Genomic DNA, 22359 nt, shown 5'->3' with positions numbered 1-22359 from the left:
TCATGGATTGTAACCATCAAACCGTTGAGAATCGATTACCTAACATTTTTTGCTATCTAGGGTTTACTGAACTCAAACCCTTAAATTAGACATTTTAAAAAATATAAGGGTTTTAACATACAAAAAAATAATATAATTTTTTAAATATTTAATGAAAATATGTTGGGTTTTTCTAAGGTTTTCCCGTAAAACTTTGTAACTTTTTCTAGCTTTTTGCTAGTATTTTTAATCTTACTTCTTTGGTTCAAAGCAAGGTTATTCACTTATTTGACAAATTATGAAATTTAAGGTTTGGTGGCGAAAATGTAAAATATATAAGCGTGGTGACTAAATGTTGATTGAAACTCCAAAACGTGAGTGCATATTTAAAGAAAGTATAACTTCCATTTTCTCATTATTTTAACTCCCTCGTTGACCGGTCTACAGAATATAGAGAGGAGTGTTAAACGGTGGAGAAACTCAAAATCTCAAATCGATCCAAGTTGAAAGCATAAATTAGATTTCCTATGAAATTTGAAGTATAAGCTTGCAAAGTTAAGTTGTTTGCAAAGAAAAAGCTTAGAAAGGGTGTCTGCTAGAGTTTGGTGTTGCTGCGAATTTGAGGTACGTTCCTTAAACCGGTAAATTGATGAGGTATAAGTTATCAATAAATAAATTGAAGTGTTAATGAAATCGTATACGAGTTATTGACTAAATTTTATAAGCGAGTTAAGAAAATGTCGATGTGGAATGTCAGACACGTATTTTGACCTAAGTCAGAGGTGGGTTTTTGAATTGGAATAGTTATATGATTATAATAAAAAATTTGGAAGCTAATAGATTTTTGTGTATGCTGTAAACATTAAACGAATGAAATTAAAAGGAAACGAGTGTAATGATGTGTATATGTGTTGTGGATACAAAAAATTAATAATCGAACAGGGGGATGGGGACATTTAAACATTTTATTGAGAGGGGATTGGTCCCGGATGTGTGCTGCTTGGCACTAGTTAAAATTTGTGTATTGCTATAATTAAGCACCAAGTATTTGGGAAATTCATGATTAGTAAACAACATTATAATTAGATCAAAGATATCTAGATTCTTAAATGAACGATCTTCTTCATTAAATTCAGAATTTCAGATTTTGAGTATGTCGTGGGAAAGCAAGGTGCTTTGGTGATAAAAAAAATGATCAAAGTGATCCTGAGCTGTTTACCTTGTTAAAATTTGGGTACGATTTTCAAGGAGGGGAAAATTGTAATCCCTGAAATTTTGTAATACTAATTATTTAAATACGACCTAAGGTGATATCAGATGAAATCCGTATTTTAATGTATGGAAGGGCAAGTCAAATAGTGGTATTTATGTATTTGGAGTAAAGGATGAATATTGAGGGTATATATAAGTTATTTGGCAACTAGCAAAAGTGATGAAACAAATTTTGGGGTGAGAATGTACAATGTAGAAGTGGGGTGGTGTTGAAACTCCAAAACTTGAATAAATATATAAGCGAATCATAATTACTTTTTCATTAATTTTCACTTTGTGGTTAACCGATCTCAAATCGATCCAAATTGATTGCAAAGTAAAGAGTTTAAAAAGGGAGTGTGCTAAAGTTTGGTGTTGCTAGGAAGTTTCATCTACATCTTTTAAGAAAATTCTTAATGTAGAATTAAGGGCAAAACATTAGTTTGTATGATGTGATTGTGTAAAAACTAACATACATCACCTGAATCAATCCATGCCTATCTTTTGAACTGTAACTTGTATTATATTTTCAAAGCAGTTTTTAAGACAAAAAATGAAAAAAAAAGGTAAGGGCTAGTTATGAGATCTTTTTTGCATTATAATAAGTTTGTGCAGTTATGAGTTTTGAATGGGTTTTTCTACATGAAACAGGACTCGCATCTCCCTATATATTTCAGTTCATTAAGGTGCACAAAAATCACATATATTCTATCTAAACAAGTCAACATGTCCATGGCATCTTCATCATCATCTCCTTCTGTTCCGGCCTTTCCTTCTCAATCCTGGAAGTACCATGTTTTTCTTAGTTTTAGAGGAGAAGATACTCGTAAGACTTTTGTGGATCATCTCTACACAACTCTCCTACAACAAGGGATCTACACGTACAAAGATGATGAAACACTTCCTCGGGGAGACTCAATAGGTCCATCTCTTATCACGGCTATTGAAGAATCACAGATTGCTGTCATCGTATTCTCTAAAAACTATGCAGATTCTTCATGGTGCTTAGATGAACTTGTACATATCATTAAATGCAAGGATGCGAGAGGCCAAATCGTGATGCCCATATTTTATAACGTTGATCCTTCCGAAGTTCGAAAACAAAAACGCAAATACGGAGAAGCATTTGCGAAACATGAGTTGGAGAACAAGGCCAAGGTTGAATCTTGGAGAAAAGCACTTGTGGATGCAAGTAACATTTCTGGATGGGAAACCGAGCACGTTGCCAATGGGTAGTTTTCTTTGTTATTTGTGCACTTTTATGCTTAAGATATGATGCTAACTTGATGATAAAATACATGTTTTTAGAGAAGACTTGTCATGTACAACGATGCAAATAGTTATACTTGTGCTATGCAATAATCTAATAACAATTTCTCTATTTTAGAATAAAATCAACAAGTATGATATGAAAGAGTTTTATTAGCTATTTTGAAAACATAACTGGTAGTACCTAGTTAAGAATGAAGATGCATGATAAAAAAATAGGCTTTCATAGGATTTAATAATCACTACTACGAGACATTAACATATGCTAAGAACCTCACATGGTAGAATTCTATAGGGTAGTAGTTTATGATAAGGCTATTTGTCAATGTGAGCATGTGTTAATGATCCTTATATATTCAATTTGCAGGCATGAGTCGAAGTGTATTAAAAAAATTGTTGACACAATTTCACATAGGGTGCATCCAATAACTTCAACTTTGGATGACAACCTTGTCGGAGTAGAGGCTCGTATGCAACATTTGATACCAAAGTTACAGATTGGTCTTGGCGGTAAGAGGATGATTGGAATATGGGGGGTCGGGGGCAGTGGTAAGACTACTCTTGCCTCTTCTATTTATGATGAAATCTTTAGCAAGTTTGATGGTTGCTGCTTTCTAAAAAATATTCGGGAGGAATCAAGTAATAAAGAGGGTTTGGAAAGATTGCAAGAAAAGATTCTTTGTAATGTTTTGAAACAAAAGAAACTGCATGTAGAGAGAGTTGAAGAAGGAAGGCGCATGATAAAAGATAGGTTACACCATAGAAAGGTGTTGATTGTCCTTGATGATGTCGACAACCTTGAGCACCTGGAAGAGTTAGTTGGATCACGTGACTGGTTTGGTGAAGGAAGCCGAATAATAATCACAACTAGAGATGAACATGTATTAACCGGACATAAAGTAGATGTGATACACAAAATTAGTTTGTTAAACAACGATGAGTCTATGAAGCTCTTTTACAAGCATGCACCTTGTGGTCACAAACCTGTAGAAGATTATGAGCTTCTTTCAAAAAATGTGGTTTCTTATGCTGGTGGGCTCCCTTTAGCACTTAGAGTTCTCGGTCGTTTTCTATGTGACAAAGAGATGAATGAGTGGAGGAGTGCCTTGGATAGATTGAAAGAAATTCCAGATGCTAATATCTTGGAAAAGCTAAAAATCAGTTTTGATGGACTTAAGACTGTGGAGAAACAGCTGTTCCTTGATATTGCATGTTTCTTCAGAGGGCGGTATAAAGAGGAAGAAGAGATAATGATGATACTCGATGCTTGCGGATATCACCCTGTTATCGGCATAAAAGTTTTGGTACAAAAGGCTCTCATAAGTATTACAGAATATGGAAAGTTTGAATTGCATGATTTGGTAGAAGAAATGGCACACTACATTGTTAGAGGGGAACAATCTAACAATCCTGACATGCATAGTAGAATCTGGAAGGGGGAAGATGTTCTAAACATATGTGCTATGGATGCAACAACGGTAATGCTTTTCATGATATAAATATGTGTTAGAATTTTGGGGTCTTAAGAATATCAATATACTTGGATATTTCTTGGATCGTGATTGCAATCACTTTCCAAAATCTGTAATTTCGACCCTATAGACTAGATTTGGGATAATCCAAAGAATTTCAATTTAGAAATCCGGCCACTTCTAAATCAGAAACACAAAATATACCTTGCTGTTTTTGTGTTATTTAGAGATACAACAAATCAATATATGATTTTCGTGTATATAAGTTCCAACCCTTTTTCTGGAACCAGAGCAAAGTTCTTATACTAGAGGGAAAAGTTGCCTCCTTTTCGACCCTATAGCGGAACCACCGTCAGGGGCTCTGCCCCTTGGACCCCACTAGGTGCGCTGCCCCTAGACCCTGCCAAGGGGTTGGAGCCCCTTGGAACCCTGCACCCAGGGGCGCTGCCTCCAGACCCTTGTATTCCCGAGTTCACATTTATTACACCGAGTGTGCACCCCACACCTCCAAGCTCGGCTAGGAAATGAAGCTCGGCCTATCTCATTATTAATAATAATTACACCAAAATATGTTAGATAACACTAAAATCACCAACAAATATGTTTAAAAAAACACTTCTAACTCAACCACCCTGACATCATTTTGCTCCTCAATCCCAGAACCTTGACAAGGTTGAAGCTATACATGTTGAGCTTTCCAAGAGTCACGAACAACAACGAGTTCTTCAGGTCGCTGCAAACATGAAGAAACTACGGTGGATTGATTTGAACCTTTATCTGGCAAAAGCTGAATTGGTTATAATGCCAGAAAATTTTCCAGCAAGGGAGCTTTGTTGTGTAACATTGAGGTGGCTCAAAGCAAAACAACTTTGGGAGGGTTGCAAGGTAATTCTTATTGTTTAATGGATGAAAGAAAATTCTATGACTAAATTTATAATTTAAGTTGCTAAGAAGCACATGTGTACATAAAAGGGTAGATTTTAATGTATCTCAGTGATCATAAAATGAAAGGCTCTTATTAGAACCAATATATCATATATTAAAAGTATATTGTTTTTGTTTATATTTATGAAGCAAGTATTGATGATTTTATTATCACCATTACTTGTTTTTATAATTCACATTTTGTAAGATTCCGATTTTGTATGACAATTTTGTTTTCATAAAAAATTGATTACTTTCAGTTTTGATGGTTTCTGACCATCAATTGTTTTAAGACATATGTGGTTTTATATAGAAAATCTTTTTTAAACCAATCATGCTTACAAACATTATAGAATATAACATGGTTCGTCATATTTTTTTGGAAATGAATGCATATATATATATATATATATATATATATATATATATATATATATATATATATATATATATACTATACCCATTTTCTATGAAGTGTTGGCAAACTTTTGTCTTATGTGCACTTGTGTATGCAGTTTCTACCAAACTTGAGAATGATCAAACTTGATTACTTGACGAACCTAATAATGACACCAGATTTTGACGGGCTCCCTAACCTTGAAAGATTCATAGTTGAAGGATCTTCTTGTTTAGAAGAGATTCATCCATCATTTGGACATTTGGAAAAGCTTGTTTACGTGGCTATACGTTTGTGTTCGAGTCTTAAGATGGTTCCACACATTACCCGGTCAAAGAGACTGGAGACTCTTGTACTCTCAAACTGCGGTTCATTCAATAATTTTCTACCTCACAACGTGAACCACATAGGGGTATGGTTTTTTAGTGGATGCTTAAGAAAGCTGGATCTCAGCTTTTGCAAGTTGGGAGATGGAGACATAAGATCTGCTGCTGGTTGGGAGTTACCTAACTTGAAAGAACTCAATCTAATAGGAAATCGTTTTGTAAGGTTGGATTTTAGTCTCTTGCGACTTCCTCGGCTCAAATGGCTCGATGTGTCATACTGCAATGACCTTGTAAAATTGTCGGAGCTGCCACCAAGTATAGCTGTTGTTATAGCGGATTGGTGTGACTCACTTGAAAGCTTTGGATATATTTCTAACTGTAAATGGTTGTGGAAAGTCTCGCTTTTTCGGAAGAACAAACTCGGTCCACTTGGTGGTGACATTTTACTAAACTCCATGCTCCAGGTTTGGCTTTTGATTTTTCATTTATATATATATATATATATATATATATATATATATATATATATATATATATATATATATATATATATATATATAAGAAGAATAAAGGTTGATCATATAATCAAATGTGGCTGTTTTGTGGCAGGGAAATGCCAAAGATTACTTTATCAGTATCAACCTTTCAAGCATTGACATTTGGGGTGGGCCATCTGCACTTTGGGTCGACTTGGTGAAGACTTATAATATGCCTCTTCCACATGATTGGTTCAATCACTTTTCTGGGATTTTGATGTTCTTCCAAAACAACAAGAAATTTGCTACCGTCCCTAACATAACCATCAAGCTGGGTGTACACAACATTGTTCAATGTGAGCTTGGTCAGAAGTCCAATGAAACACTCACAACTCATAATCCTGACACATATGCAGGATATGTTTCGTTTAGTTCATTGAGGCACACCGGATACAATTTCATTTCGTTTTCCTACGATGAGGATTTGTATGGAGATGGGCGTTGGTTTAGAGCTGTACTCATTCCTAGAGGTGGTCCGATGCAAACAACAAAAGTCACAACAGATTCTTCTGAATTTTGGGATGATAACAGAAAGACATTTATCGTAAATAATGATTCAAACTCCTCTATCAAGATTTTATGGAAAACATAAGTTGCTAAGCATATTTCCACCACCGGTTTTCCCCTCAACATAATCATTTGAGTCACCATAAAATGATCTGTTGTATCATTTTCCTTTCATGAATTGGTTGCTGCCAACCTAAGTTTATGCTAAGAGATATACTCAAGAGTCACTTTTGTCTCAAATTCTTAGTTGTTTGTTTATTGGTCATGGCTGTTTTTGTTAAAAAGGATTACATCCCAACTGATTGAATTGGAAAGTGTATGGTAAAATGTGTCGTTCTTATTAGATACATCTGAACCATGTTCGATCTTGAATACAAATTTGGTCATATGAAAATGTATGCGTCTGGCATGCATACATGTCATATGTATATGTACGTATGTTGACAAATTATTTGGTTGAAATAGAATATGTCATACATAGAATACGTGTTGTATGTATGTAATTTGGAACTTGAATGCAAAATTGGATGCATACATTTGTCATATATTTGTAAATTTGGTCAAATTGGAATGCAAAAAAAACATGTAATACATATAATGTCATATGCATATATGTATGCAAATGTATATGTATGATAAAAAATCACAATTGGAAATACTTAACAACCAACGTTGGAATAACAACATTTTTAACATTGGAAATAGACAAAAATAAAGTACAATGCCACTACAAGTATTAATATAATTTTGACATATCAACTACTAACCAACAAGAAACTAAAACAATAAAAATGAACAAAACAACCAACATTACTACACATAACCTAAGTAAATGCACCATCTCATACTTTGTGTCAAGTTGGAAGCCTTCAAGTTCATTTCACAAAGAAGTTCTGTGTAATAGTGATTTGATCAGTACACTTGAAAAAGTTTTAAGCTTTGTTTGAATATCGCAAATTGGTTTGACCCAAAAATCTTCACCATGTGCATGTTGTCGTGACATGATGAACTTAATTTGGGCCATATAATACCGATAATATTAAACTGATGCCCCTTTCTTTTTGCTGCCCTAGGCTACAACCCAACTCGCCCATGTATTGGGTTGGCCCTGTGTGTTATTATTTATTAACAATCTAGAAGTCATACACCTTAATTTAAAAACATCATCACATTAATGGACTTTATTTCCATATCCAAAGAAATCTAAAAAAAACGTGTTTTATTAAAGTGAATATCCTAATACCATGTGCGATGGATGGAAGTGATGGGTTGAGTTAATTGTTAGCTCATATGACCTATGGGGTGCGTGGGAGAAAATGGATGACAGGTACATATACATCAAGGTCTACGTCACATTTCACAACATATCTACGGTTAAACAAAACAATTATAAATAAACAATTTCAATTTGTTTAGTGTGAATCTAATCCTATATAAATTTTACCGAAATTACTACTTTTATTAACCCATACAACCCATATTAGCTTCATTGTTGGGTAGTTTCTTCTTCGTTTTGAGCTCATAATACTTTTTTGAAATGGATCATGTTGCTGGATCAATATGTACTGGCTAGTGCTGGATAGGCTAAGAAAGTTGACGATTTCCCTTCTCTTGCAACATTATCTAGTTGGACCCTTGGTAGATAACACAAACCTGATTTGGTGATTTGGGATGTAGGATGCTTGGCCCCGGGGAGCCCATATATAACTTGGGCTTTGAACTTTGAAATTTATATATAACTTGAAATGGCATAGTTTCTATTAAATGGAATGAGATTATAATTTAAGACTTTTAATATTTTGAGTAATTTAAGTGGGGGTGGGGGGTTATGTTTAATTTTAGCATGCTAATCAGATTTTATATTTGTTTGATATATGTGTTTGGAGCTATATTTCAAACAACAAGTAACATACTAATTTTTAAGTAGACAACTAAACAAGCTAACCTGATACAATGCAGTTTGACGACACAATAAATTGAACGAATGGTGAACAACCAAAAACGGCTACCAGAAGATCACAAGAGGCCATTAAATTGCTAAAATACTATACGGAACCGCAACCAAAATAAAACCCATAACCGCAACCAACCGAAGATCATCTTCCAATCAAACATCACGTTGGAAAACAAAGGCTTCCTAGAGGTTGTTATTCCCAAATATGGCTCCATTAGGCGCATCATGTAGCCTAGAAACGTGATCCTTGCAACAAATCAACAAAAATCCTCTTAAATTGTAGTATAAGATATAGATAAATGACATATTACAAAGATAAGAATCTAAATGCTCAACAAGTGGTTATGTTTGCGTTTGCATTTATCTAGACAAAATCAAAAGATAAAACTTAAATGTATGTCTTTAAAGTGTCATAATTTTAATGTAGGGCTGTTTTTTTAATAAGAGACTCATGATTTACAAACGGTAAACCTTTACCAAGGGTTACCGATAATTTTAACAAAATTAAGGTAAAAATTGTGTAAGATTTTTATCAAAATGTTTTATAATAATTAAGATGCTCATAGTAGTGTGTTCTCTTATGTATTTTGCCTTTATAGTTGATATACTCGTTGTAGCTTGTAGGGGTATAAAAACATTAGTATAATTATTTGTCGAATTAACAAAAGTGGTGAATATAATTTTGAGAAATGTTATAAAACTTTTTAGGGTTTTGGAGGTGAAAATGTAAAATATAGAAGTCTGGTGGCTAATGTTGAAACTCCAATACCTGAGTAAATATATAAACGAATTACAATTACTTTCTCATTATTTTCGCTCCTAGTAAAGAATTGAGAGAGGAGGAGGAAAGTATCCACGTTGACTTAAATCGCTCCAAGTTGAAAGAAAGAAATTAAGGAAGAAATTGAAGTATAAGCTTACATAAGTAAGTCGATTGCAAATTAAATAGCTTAGAAAGGGAGTCTCTTACAGTTTGGTGTTGCTGGAAATTTGAGGTACGTTCCTCAAACTGATAAATTGATAAAGTATAAGTTATCAATAAAGAAATTGAATTGTTAATGAAGATTTATACCAGTTAGTGAGTAAATTTTATGAATAAGCTAAGAAATTGTCGATCTGGTATGTGAGAAACGCATTTTGACCAACTTTAGTCAAAGTTGTGAACTTTTTGAATTAGTATAGTTAGATGAGTAACGAATGAAATTAGAATGATGTGTATACGTGTTGTGGATACAAAAAGAGAATCGAATAGGGGGGGCGAGGACTTTAAATGATGCTTTGAAAGGGGATTTGTCCACTGTGTGCGCTGCTGTGTTTATTGAGAATCTAAGTATGATTGGCACTATTTAAATTCATATATTGCTACGCTAAAGCACCAAGTACTTGGGAAATTCATGATAAGTACATAACATTATAATCAGATCAAAGGTATTATTTTAATGTATGGAGGGGTTCTTCAGACAGTGGTATTTATGTGTTTGGAATAAATGCTGAATTTTGGGGGTTTAAATTATGTGACAATGTAGAAGTGTGGTGGCTAAATGTTGAAACTCCAAAATTTGGGTAAACATTGAGAGAGAAGAGTGAAGCGGCGGAGGAAAGGTAGCCACATACTCAAATGGATTCAAGTTAAAAGAAGAAATTAAGGAACAAATCCTAATTTTCCAAAAAGAAAGAACAAATCCTACGGAAATTCAACTATAGCTTTCACAGTTAAGTTAATTACAAAGTATACAGTTTAGAGAGGGAGTTTTGTACTTTTAAAGGAGATTTTATGATAAAAAATAAAAAACAATGTAAGAATTAGTTATGAGATTTTGTACATGATATAAACAGTTATTCAGTTATGAGTTCTGACGAGGTTTTTCTATATGATAACAGGTCATACCGGAGACTCGCATCTTTATATATATATATACATTCCATTTCAATAAGGTGCTCAAACAACATACATTCTATCTCAACAAGTCAACACATCGATGGCATCTTCGTCTTCATCTTCCTCTGCCCCCTTTTCTTCTCAGATGTGGAAGTTCCATGTTTTTCTTAGTTTTAGAGGAAAAGATACTCGTAAGACGTTTGTGGATCATCTCTACACAGCTCTTGAACAACAAGGGATCCACACTTACAAAGACGATGAAACACTTCCCCGGGGCGAATCAATTGGCCCATCTCTTGTGACGGCTATCGAAGAATCACAGATAGCCGTCATCATATTTTCTAAAAACTACGCAGATTCGTCATGGTGCTTAGATGAACTTGTACATATCATTAAATGCAAGGATACGAGAGGCCAAATCGTGATGCCCGTGTTTTATGATGTTGATCCTTCCGAAGTTCGAAAACAAAAACACAAATACAGGGAAGCATTTGTGAAACACGAGTTGGAGAACAAGACCAAGGTTGAATCATGGAGAAAAGCACTTGTGGATGCAAGTAACATTTCTGGATGGGAAACCGAGTATGTTGCCAACGGGTAATTTTCTTCTCTGTTTGTGCACTTTTTATGCTTAAGATGTGTGTGCTCTACTACACGACATCTATACTTATACCTAATAAGCTTTTAAAGGATAAACCCAAATTCTGGATGATAAAAATACATATTTTTGTAGAACATCTACTCATGGACAATGATGCAAATATTTATAGTTGTGCTATGCAATAATCCAATAACAATATATATATATATATATATATATATATATATATATATATATATATATATTGTAGAAGGGATCCAAAAAGTATGATCTGAAGAAGTTCTCTTAGCTATTTTGAAAACACAACTAGTAGTACAAAGTTAAGAAGGAAGATGCATGATAATAAGTAGTCTGTCATACAAATATTTCAATTATTATTGAATCTTGATGAAGTTTCATGACCTTAATTAATGAAAAAAGGCTTTAACTAGATCACTTGATAAGAGCTGAATAATAATCAATACTACTGGAGATTAACAAACAAAGTGAACATTCTCTAGGGTAATAGTTTATGATGATCCTTGTATATTCAATTTGCAGGCACGAGTCAAAATGCATCAAAACAGTTGTTGACACAATTTCACATAGGTTGCATCCATTAACTTCAAGTGTGGATAACAACTTGATTGGAGTAGAGGTTCGCATGCAACATTTGATATCAAAGTTGCAGATTGTCTTTGGTGGCAAGAGGACGATTGGAATATGGGGGGTCGGGGGCGGCGGCAAGACTACTCTTGCCTCTTCTGTTTATGATGAAATATCTAGCAAGTTTGATGGCTGTTGCTTCATAAAAAATGTTAGGGAGGAATCATGTAATAAAGACGGTCTGGAAAGATTGCAAGAAAAAATTCTTTGTGGTGTTTTGAAACAAAAGCAAGTGGAGGTAGGGAGAGTTGAAGAAGGAAGGCGCATGATAAAGGATAGGTTACACCATCGAAAGGTGTTGATTGTTCTTGATGATGTCGACAACCTTGAGCACCTAGAACAGTTAGTTGGATCACATGATTGGTTCGGTGAAGGAAGCCGTATAATAATCACAACTAGAGATGAGCATGTATTAACTGCACACAAGGTAGATGTAATACACAATATTAGCTTGTTAAACAATGATGAAGCTATGAAGCTCTTTTGCAAGCATGCTCCCCGGGGACACAGACGTTTAGAAGATTATGAGCAGCTTTCAAAAGATGTGGTTTCTTATTCTGGCGGGCTCCCATTAGCACTTAGAGTTCTGGGTCGTTTTCTATGTGATAAAGAGATGAATGAGTGGAGGAGTGCCTTGGCTAGATTGAAAGAAATCCCAGATGCTAATATTTTGGAAAAGCTAAAAATCAGCTTTGATGGACTTACGCCCCTGGAGAAAGAGTTGTTCCTAGACATCGCATGTTTCTTGAGGGGACCCTGCCGGTATACATATGAAGAGAGAATGATGATACTTGATGCTTGTGGTTATTACCCTGTTATAGGCATAAAGGTGTTGGTACAAAAGGCTCTCATAACTATTTCAGAAAATGGAGAGTTTGATATGCATGATTTGGTACAAGAAATGGCACACTACATTGTTAGAAGGGAACACCCCAAGAATCCTGAAAAACATAGTAGAGTTTGGAAAGTGGAAGATGTTTTAAAAATATGTTCTATGGATGCAATGATGGTAATATTAGGCGACCTTTTCATGATATATATATGTATGTATGTATAAAGAAAAAATTTGAACTCGATGTTGACACCATTTTGTTTCACAATCACAGAACCTTGACATGATTGAAGCTATAGGTGTTTCGTGTTTTTGGAGTGTCGAATCACAACGTGTTCTTCAAGTCGCTGCAAACATGAAGAAACTTCGTTGGATTGATTTGAATCAGAAATATGTTTTGAAGAAACTATTGGTTGTGACTCCACTTTCATTAGTTATAATGCCAGAAAGTTTTCCACCGAGGGACCTTTGTTGTCTAACATTGAAAAACATCAATGCAAATCAACTTTGGGATGGTTACAAGGTAATTCTTATTGTTTAATCACTTTAATGGATGAAAGCAATAAAAACAGAAAGTATGCATGTTTGTTATGGTTAATGGTTAATATTGGTTAACCATAATGGTCAAAAATTACATAAAATTAAAAAGTACTTCGCGATAAAAAATAAAAACAGAAAGTACATTGCTATAAAAATGAATGACTGCATGTTTGTAACTATATTAATATGATAAAAGATTTCATATCTCATCTAATTCCAAATAATTATCCTTTAAATTTTCAATTCCTAATATAATTACATACCATATAATTAGTAAAATATTATATTAAAAAACATTTATTAATATTATTGGTTTGGTTGGGTTTGTAGTGGTTTGGTTTTAGACTTTTAGTTGAAAACCATCACCGAACTACATGTATTCGGTTAATCAAAGTTAGAAACCACATCACCTATTTTAGTAATGGTTCGGTTAATTCGGTTTGGTTCGGTTAATTTGGTTTGGTTTGGTTTGGTTTGTCGGTTAAAATGCTCACCCTTGTTTTTCAGTATTGTTGTTGTTGATTATAATTTAGTCAATTCCGGGATTCAACCAGAACCAAAACCGTGGTTTTTATTTTTTCTCAAACTTAAAATATTTTCTCTAAAATTTAAATAAATTCAAGTATAGATTCAGTTCAAGGTTTGGTTTGGGACCAAAAATGTTTAAAGCTGAAACCGCATCTGTTTAAATCAGCTCTTTTTTCGATTTTATTGTTATTTTTTTTACTTATATTAGAATTTAAAACATAATGATCAATGACAAATTTGTAAATGTGGGCATACTTATATAATGAGTACTTTTGATGATAAATTCTGAATCCTCCTATATTGATACATTTTATATAAAACGTGTTTTAAGGAAATTCTTTTATAAACATGACTTGCTTTACGATCAAGATACCGATTTTGTATGAAAGTTTTGTTATCATAAAAAAATCGATTGCTTTCCTGAACACAATTTTTGTTTTTCAATGTGATAGTTTTTGGCCATCAATTTTTTTAAACATGCATGGTTTTATACAAAGAATTTTATTAAAGCAATCATGTTTACAAACATTATAAAATATATAACGTGGGTGGTCGAATTTCTTTTGGAAATGAATACATATATATACCCATTTTCCTTGAACTGTTGGGCAAACTTTTGACATATGTGCACTTGTGTATACAGTTTCTACCACACTTGAGAATGATCAAACTTGATAGCCTGGATAAACTAATGGAGACACCAGATTTTGAGGGGCTTCCGAACCTTGAAACATTCATGGTTTATGGATCTTCTCTTTTAAAAGAAATCCATCCATCATTTGGACGTTTGCAAAAGCTTGTTTGTGTGGACATAAGGAATTGTGGCAATCTTAAGATGGTTCCACCCATTACCCAGTCAACGAAACTCGAGACCATTGTACTCTCATGGTGCACATTAGTTTTTAATCTTTCAAAGATCCAACAAATTAATTTGGAGAATATTGTACCTCACAACATGAACCACATAGGGGTATGGTTTTTTAGTGGATGCTTAAGAAAGCTGGTTCTCAGCAACTGCAGTCTGACAGATGGAGACATCAATTCAGCTGCTGGTTGGGAGTTACCCAATTTGCTAGAACTCGATCTACAAGGAAATGGATTTGTTCGGTTGGATTTTAGTGTCTTGCTACTTCCTCAGCTCAAACGGCTGAACGTGTCATGGTGCAAACAACTTGTAGAATTGTCAGAGTTGCCATCAACTATAGCTGTTGTTATAGCTGGTTGGTGTTCTTCACTTAAAAGCTTTGGAGATATTTCAAACTGTAAATGGTTGTGGCAAGTCTCAGTTTGGGGGTATACCAAACTTGGTGCACTTTGTGGTGACATGTTACTAAACTCCATGCTCCAGGTTTGACTTTTGATTTTCTTTCTTTATATATAAAAACCTCAAAAACATAAGAAGAATACAGGTGAATCATAATAGAATGTGTTTTGTGGCAGGGAAACGCCAGAGATTACTTTATCAGTATCAACCTTTCGGGCGTTGACATTTGGAGGAGGGCGTCTGTAGTTTGGGTCGTTTGGATGAAGACTTATAATATGCTGCTTCCACATGATTGGTGCAATCACTTTTCTGGGATTTTGATGTTTGTCAAACCCGACGTGACATTTGAAGGGTTCCCTGACATAACCATCAAGATGGGTGTACAAGACATTTTTCAATCTGAGCTTGATCAGGAGTATAATGAAACACTCGAGACTCATTATGATCAGATATTTGTAGGATATGTTTCCTTTAGTTCATTGAGACACACCGGATGCTTGAATTCAACATACAATACCATTTCGTTTTCCTTGGACAATGAGTATTTGTATGGAGGTGAGCTTAGATTTAGGGCTGTACTCGTTCCTAAAGATGATCCGATGCAAACACCAAAAGTCCCAACAGATTCCTCAGAATTTTGGGATGGGGAATTTGATTACAGAAAGACATTTATCATACAACATGATTCAAACTCCTCTATCAAGATTTTATGGAAATGTCGGCTTTGATAGACATATTCCCAGAGGTCGTTTGACCACCCACCAGTTTTCCCCTCCACATAATCTTTTGTGTCACCATCAAATGATCTGTGGTACCAATTTTACTTTCATGAATTGGTTGATGCATGAGAAATATAGTCAAAGAGTCACTTAACTCTTAAATTCTTCGTTGTTTGTTTATTGGCCATGACTGTTGTTTTTGTTAAAAAGGATTACATCTGAACCCATTAGATGGAAAGCTGATGTTGGAACAGCCCCTGTGAACAAACCCAAAACAACCGTAGGCTACATCTTTCTAAACTCTCTCACATTTTATTCAGTATCATAACATACAATATATATACACATACCTAGCTGCCTACTCCACTTTTAAAGGGAAACAAACTCACCTAGTCAAAGCAATAAAACAGGAGCCAACTAAACCTATCTAAACTATTCTAAAAACGTGGCCAACATGGCCTTTACTTATTCATACTCTAAGCAAAAAGACTAAACTACCCCTAATAAAATTGTATGCTTTGAATCAGTCACCTACTTTGACTAAAAGTCGGAATTAAACCCAACAGCTGAATGGTAAAATATGTCTTTATTATACAATACATGTCAAATATGTGCAGACTTGAGATATCAAACATCGATCTAGAATGCAAATTTGCATATACAATGGCAGGCTAATTATTTGGTTGAAATAGAATATGCCATATATATCATATGCATTTGTATGTATGTAATTTGGAACTTGAATGCAAAATGGGATACATACATTTTTCATATATATGTAAATTTGGTCAAAATAGAATGCAAAAAAGCATGTAATACATATAATGTCATATGCATATGTATGGAAATGCATGTGTATGGCCAAAACCACAATTGGAATTACACACCAACCAACATTGGAATAACATCTTTAATATTGGAAATACACAAAAAAAAATGTACAATGCCAATAAAAGTGCAAACATCATTATGAAACATCAACTATTAACCAACAAGAACTAAAACAATCACCAAAGGGCTTCTAGCCTCCGGTGTTGCCCTCCCTCATTGAGGTTGAGGGTTCAAGTCCCGTCATGTGGATTTAAGTAGTAGTTTAGGAGTAGGTTAGATTTGTCGTTTTAAAAAAAAAAAAAAAACTAAAACAATCAAAATGAACAAACAACTAACATTACCAAACATAACGTAAGTAATTACACCATCTCATACTTGTTGTTAGGTAAAATATGAAAGGTTGAAAACATATGGCTATGCATGTGAAATAAAAGAATCAAATTCAAACTGAAAGTTGGAAAATAAGTGGTGCATTCAACATGTTCAAACTTGAAGTTGGTAGACTTTAAATTGGTTACAACTCTTTCTGTTTTCACATGGCAAACATTCACCTATATATATGCATGTATGTTTTGCATATTTGTGTGCAAAAACTTGAGAGAACATCAAGTGTAGAGTGTCAAGCCAATTGTAATCTTGTGAGTTTTAACAAAATTCTCTAGTTGCAGCCCGTGGACGTAGGATTTGCACCGAATCCGAACCACGTAAAATCCTTGTGTTCTTCTTGCTTTATTTTCGTGAGTTTGTGTGTGTGTGATAGTGTGTTTCCGCTGCGTGTACCCTGTCCGGTTTCTAACAACTGGTATCAGAGCCAGATTAGCGAGGTTTGGAGGGTACAATCATTTTTTTTTCACGCACGAGTGTACCTGATTTGTATCTTGTTTGTCGTAATGGCTGAAGACAAGGTTGTAATCGAAAAGTTCAACGGTTCTGATTTTAACTGGTGGAAAATGCAATTAGAAGCATTGCTATGTCAGAAAGACTTGGACATGGTACTCGGAGACAAACCGGAGAAAATGGAAAAAGCTTTTGAAGATGCGTGGAACTCAAAGGACAAGAAAGCCAAGGCGGTTATTACATTGTCGTTGACGAAGAGCGTTGCTTTCAACATCATGAATGAAACCACGGCGCGTGGTATGATGGAGGCTCTGTCAAATATGTATGAGAAACCATCGGCGGCTAACAAGGTGTTCTTGATGAAGGAGTTGTTCACTACAAGGATGAATGAGGAAGGCTCAGTTACAGTTCACATTAACAATCTAAATTCAATTCTGTCCAGATTATCATCTGTGGGAATTAAATTTGATAATGAGACTCAAGCATCACTGCTACTAACTTCTCTACCTGATAGCTGGTCCGGAACAGTTACTGCTGTTACGAGTTCCGTGGGGACCAGTGGTATGACTTTTGAAGGGGTTAGAGATTTGGTTCTTGGCGAAGATATCAGACGCAAAAATCAAGGTGGATCTTCCTCTTCTGATTTATTAAATATCGGAAGAAGTAGAGGGAATAGCAGGAATAGTGGAAGCAGTGGGAGTCGGGGAAGAAGTTCATCTAGAACTAGGAAGAATGTGAAGTGCTGGAACTGCCAGGAGGTGGGACATGTTAAGAGTCAATGTCCAAAGAAAGAATTAAACATTGCCGGTGCTGAGAGTGTGTCTGAGGATGATGCATTGTTACTCAGTATGGAAAGTTCTGTAGACTCTTGGGTCATGGATTCAGGGGCTTCGTTTCACGCCATGGACAACGGGGAAACGATGGTGAATCTAAAAGAAGGAGATTTTGGAAAGGTACGGTTAGCAAATGACGAGATGCTTCAAGTAACGGGCATAGGAGATATTGATCTAGTTACTTCATTGGGAACTACATGGAGCCTGAAGATTGTCAGGGTTATTCCGGAGCTGAAGAAAAAATTGATTTATGTTGGTCAGCTGGATAAACAAGGACTGGAAGTAAGGTTTGGTGGTGGTAAATGGATGGTGGTCAATGGTAATTCGGTGATTGCTCAAGGTATGAAGCGTGGGTCATTGTATATGGTTGAGGTACCTGCTGAGGGAAGTATGACCATCCCGATTAAGCAAAACAAAATCTGGTTCGCTAAATCTACTGCTAAGAGAGTTCATTTTGCAAACATGAATTCTGGAGCCAAGGGGATGTTAGCTGAACGAGTCGGAAATTCTAAACCATTCAGGGGATTCTGTGACAGTGGGAGCACGGGGTGTGTTCCGGGTACAGTTACAAAGAGCCGTTGGGTTTTGAAGACTAAGACTGGAAAATTCTCTCTTGTTGGAAGTTTGCAAAGTTTGGAGAGTGTTAGTGGTCCTCGGTGTATCTCTGGATCTGGTGGAGTGTCCAAACCGGTTGAGACAGAGGATGAGTCGGTGGTGGGATTAGCCACGACTGAGTTGGAGCTAGTGGGAGCTTCAACTGGCCCTTCTAGTACTTGAAGATGAGGGGCGGCTGCAATTAGAGAAATGGGACTAAGTTTAGCTTGTTCTTAGGAACTGGAGGCTTGGAAGACTTGGTTGTTTTAAGATTACTGGAGTTGGATGACATAGACGGACCATGTTGTTCAAACTTTCAAGTGGGAGATTGTTAGGTAAAATATGAAAGGTTGAAAACATGTGGCTATGCATGTGAAATAAAAGAATCAAATTCAAACTGAAAGTTGGAAAATAAGTAGTGCATTAAACATGTTCAAACTTGAAGTTGGTAGACTTTAAATTGGTTACAACTCTTTCTGTTTTCACATGGAAAACATTCACCTATATATATGCATGTATGTTTTGCATATTTGTGTGCAAAAACTTGAGAGAACATCAAGTGTAGAGTGTCAAGCCAATTGTAATCTTGTGAGTTTTAACAAAATTCTCTAGTTGCAGCCCGTGGACGTAGGATTTGCACCGAATCCGAACCACGTAAAATCCTTGTGTTCTTCTTGCTTTAAGTTCAAAGCCTTTTAAGTGTATTTCATAAATAAGATATTTGTAATAATTATCTGATCGGTCCACTTGAAAAAGTTGCGAGATTTGTTTGAATATCGGGAATTGGTGTAAACCAAAAATCTTCACCATGGATTTTTAACTCTAGGCAGTCATACATTTTGTTAGACTATAATTACAATAGGTAACCCTACAATAATTTTTCAATATTTTCCACTCCTAATATCATTGTTTTCACTTCCGTATATTTCCCCTGCTTTTTTTTAAAAAGAAAGAAAAAAAAATAATAATAATAACTAGAAAGGTTACCCCCGCTACGCGGGGGCCAGAAGCTTTCAATGTTGTTTCCGAATTGATAAATATGACAGACATAGAAAGTGCAAGGATGAAAAGTCCGGGCTTTGCCCCGGACAAAAAATGTAAAAGTTTTGACTGCAAGGACCAAAAGTGTGAAAATGGCTAAAGAATTAAAGGGGTAGGAATTAGCAACTTTTTAGAAAAGGGATCAAAGTTGTCAAACCGTTAAAGTTTTGTGGCCAAACTTTAAATATTAAAAGGTTCCAAAAAAGTGTAAAAATATTGATTGCAAGGACCAAAAATGTCAAAATGGGTAAAGAATAATGAGCAAAGTTGTCAAAAAACATCTAAATTTAGTATTCCTAACTTCCAACAATAATACAGGGACCAATTCTGCCAAAAAAATGGGAAGTTGAATGAAACACAAACAAAAGGACATGAATAAATTAATTAAAGAAGTACAGGGACCGGATATGTAAATCAAGGGGCCAAAGCTGGACAAAGTATGCCAACTTTACTATTCCTTTCTTCCACAACTTTAATATATATATAATAATAAAACACAATTGACACCTTACCGGTCTCGATTTTCCAGTAAAAGGTTCAAGATTTTACCCCAAATCTTACCCATCGCTCGAGATTTCACAGCTTAGGGTTATGACTTTCAATCGATGGGTGGGGCCATTGTTGAAGGAGCCTGCTCCAGACAAGTTACCCAAATATAAAACATGTTTTTTAATGGATTGTTTTTAATAGTGACATTGAATCTTACATAAACATTCTGAACATGTTTATATGATATTTTCTTATAAATTATATGTATTCATCAAAGTCAAATTCAAACATACGTAGTACTTTGCATTGACAATAACAAAATTCTCCTATCCCATATTGAAGAGTCGATCATTATATAAGATTTTAATTGGTGTATGCAATTGGCAGCAGGATGAGTTCGGTTTGGCTTCTTTAAGTAAACCTGTTGCATGATTGACAACTGCTTGTTTCATCATCCTTTCGTTTCATTGGTCACATAAGTTTACATTTTAGGCCCCTAGACATCATTTCCCCATTGTCCTCTCCAAATTTTAGACCAAATTATGCTGGTTTGACTTGGTTTATACTTTATATCTTAACAGGGATAGTAGGTTTTATATCTTAATCTATTCATACAGTTACATAAGTGTACCTGAAATGCTTTATATTCTTATGCATAAGTGTTCTTGAATGTCATGTGATTAAAGTCCTGGTAGAAAGGTATGTAATTAGTATAGTTTGAATTACAGGGGAAACTTAAAACTTAATTTAAAAACTTGGAACTGAAACTTTTATATGATAATCAATAGTAAGTTTTATGTTTATTAGAATGAATTTGGTTATGCATTAACCAACAAGGTTAACATAACTTTTAGTATTTTAAATTCTGATATGTAATTTTTGTACTTCAAGCCTCATTGTGCATAAAATAGGTACTGTATTAGAGTCTAGATCGGTTGTATCAAATAGTTACAAAGGTTATAAATACTTTCATATTAGGCAACTACCATTGCAGTTACCATAAGATCACATGACATGCCACATCTTTAGAACCAGGTGAACTTCATGCCTTGCCTGTTGAAAGCTGCACAAACTATTTTTATTTTTATTTTTTTATAGGTGAAATGTATTTAACATGTCAAAACAAATTTCCACAAATAAATGAGAATCACAGACTTATTTAATCCCTATAATTACAAAACATAGAAGATCATAATTTTTATGTTCATTTATGTTTCTTGACAAAATAATGGAACATATTCTAAAAATAAGTTTCATATATTTGTATTTTCTTTCTAAAATTCAACCAACCAATAAAAAGAAAAGATAAAAAAATTCAATGTCTAAACTTCAAAAATATGAAAGATAACTCAACTGACAGTTGTATTTTTTCAAAAGTCAACCAACCATTAAAATAAAAGAGATTTTTTTTTTCCAATTCTAAGCTTAAAAAGTATGGAATACCACTAAGCTGATGGTTGTATATTCTCTAAAAAGTCAACTAACCAACAAACAGGGAAGACCACTCAGTTGATAGTTATTTATATTTAGTTTGTTATATAGACAACAAATTCTATGTTTTTATATTTTAAGCCTATATAGGTTAGTGGATTTATGGTTATGTGTTTGCCCCCCCCATGATATTTTGGCATCTGAGATTCATCGTGCTCTGTTTTTAATCAAATTACTATATTGCCCCCATTCGATTCTTTTGTTCTTTTTTGTTATGAATCAATCAGATTGTCTTTGTAAGCATGGATGATAAATTTATCATATTACTATATTGCCTCCATTATCTTTTGGCATCTTAGATTCATCTTGCTCTGTTGTTAATCGATATGATAAATGTGTCATATTACTATAATGACAACTTCAATATGAAAACAACCCGCTTTGTTGAAATTGTCAAGTGTAAGATACTTCTTGGGCATTTAGTAAATTGGAAATTTCTTGGAAACTCACATCTCTCTATACATGGTTCATTTCTTTGAGGTGCTCAAACCACATACATTCAAATCTCAAACTAATTAACTCATCGATGGCATCTTTACCATCATCTTCTTCTTTAGCTCCGGTCTGTTCTTCTCAGTCATGGAAGTACCATGTTTTTCTTAGTTTTAGAGGAGAAGATA

General features: G+C 34.6%; 2 protein-coding genes and 1 pseudogene across 5 annotated transcripts in view; all 3 read left to right on the top strand.

Annotated features, from left to right (window-relative positions):
* Nucleotides 1–421: 421 nt before the first annotated feature.
* On the top strand, nt 422–7166 carry LOC145132803 (TMV resistance protein N-like). Its single transcript, XM_079067713.1, has 6 exons — nt 422–603; nt 1882–2462; nt 2867–3977; nt 4632–4856; nt 5411–6082; nt 6228–7166. The coding sequence occupies exons 2-6, from the start codon at nt 1957–1959 to the stop codon at nt 6744–6746; spliced, it is 3033 nt and encodes a 1010-aa protein (XP_078923839.1). The 5' UTR covers nt 422–603; nt 1882–1956; the 3' UTR covers nt 6747–7166.
* Nucleotides 7167–9443: 2277 nt separating this feature from the next.
* Nucleotides 9444–15861, top strand: LOC145132261 (TMV resistance protein N-like). Of its 3 annotated transcripts, none has more exons than XM_079066979.1 (6): nt 9444–9610; nt 10497–11091; nt 11636–12749; nt 12847–13095; nt 14284–14988; nt 15081–15861. In XM_079066979.1, the coding sequence occupies exons 2-6, from the start codon at nt 10595–10597 to the stop codon at nt 15630–15632; spliced, it is 3117 nt and encodes a 1038-aa protein (XP_078923105.1). In that variant the 5' UTR covers nt 9444–9610; nt 10497–10594; the 3' UTR covers nt 15633–15861. The 3 variants fall into 3 exon arrangements, with proteins under 3 accessions (XP_078923105.1, XP_078923107.1, XP_078923106.1); XM_079066981.1 differs by lacking the exon at nt 9444–9610 and adding an exon at nt 9650–10327; XM_079066980.1 differs by lacking the exon at nt 9444–9610 and adding an exon at nt 9650–10411.
* Nucleotides 15862–21816: 5955 nt separating this feature from the next.
* Nucleotides 21817–22359, top strand: part of LOC145134432 (TMV resistance protein N-like) — a 4138-nt pseudogene continuing 3595 nt past the window's right edge. The window contains exon 1 of the transcript XR_013719145.1: nt 21817–22359. This exon is cut by the window's right edge and continues 412 nt beyond it. The product of XR_013719145.1 is annotated as a TMV resistance protein N-like (transcript).

This window comes from Lactuca virosa, chromosome 8 (genome assembly GCF_052849685.1).
Source record: "Lactuca virosa cultivar CGN04683 chromosome 8, Lactuca_virosa_CGN04683_v6, whole genome shotgun sequence".
NCBI classification, from domain to species: Eukaryota; Viridiplantae; Streptophyta; class Magnoliopsida; order Asterales; family Asteraceae; genus Lactuca; species Lactuca virosa.
The sequence above is the reverse complement of the archived record's forward strand: the minus strand, read 5'-3'. Positions and strand labels throughout refer to the sequence as shown.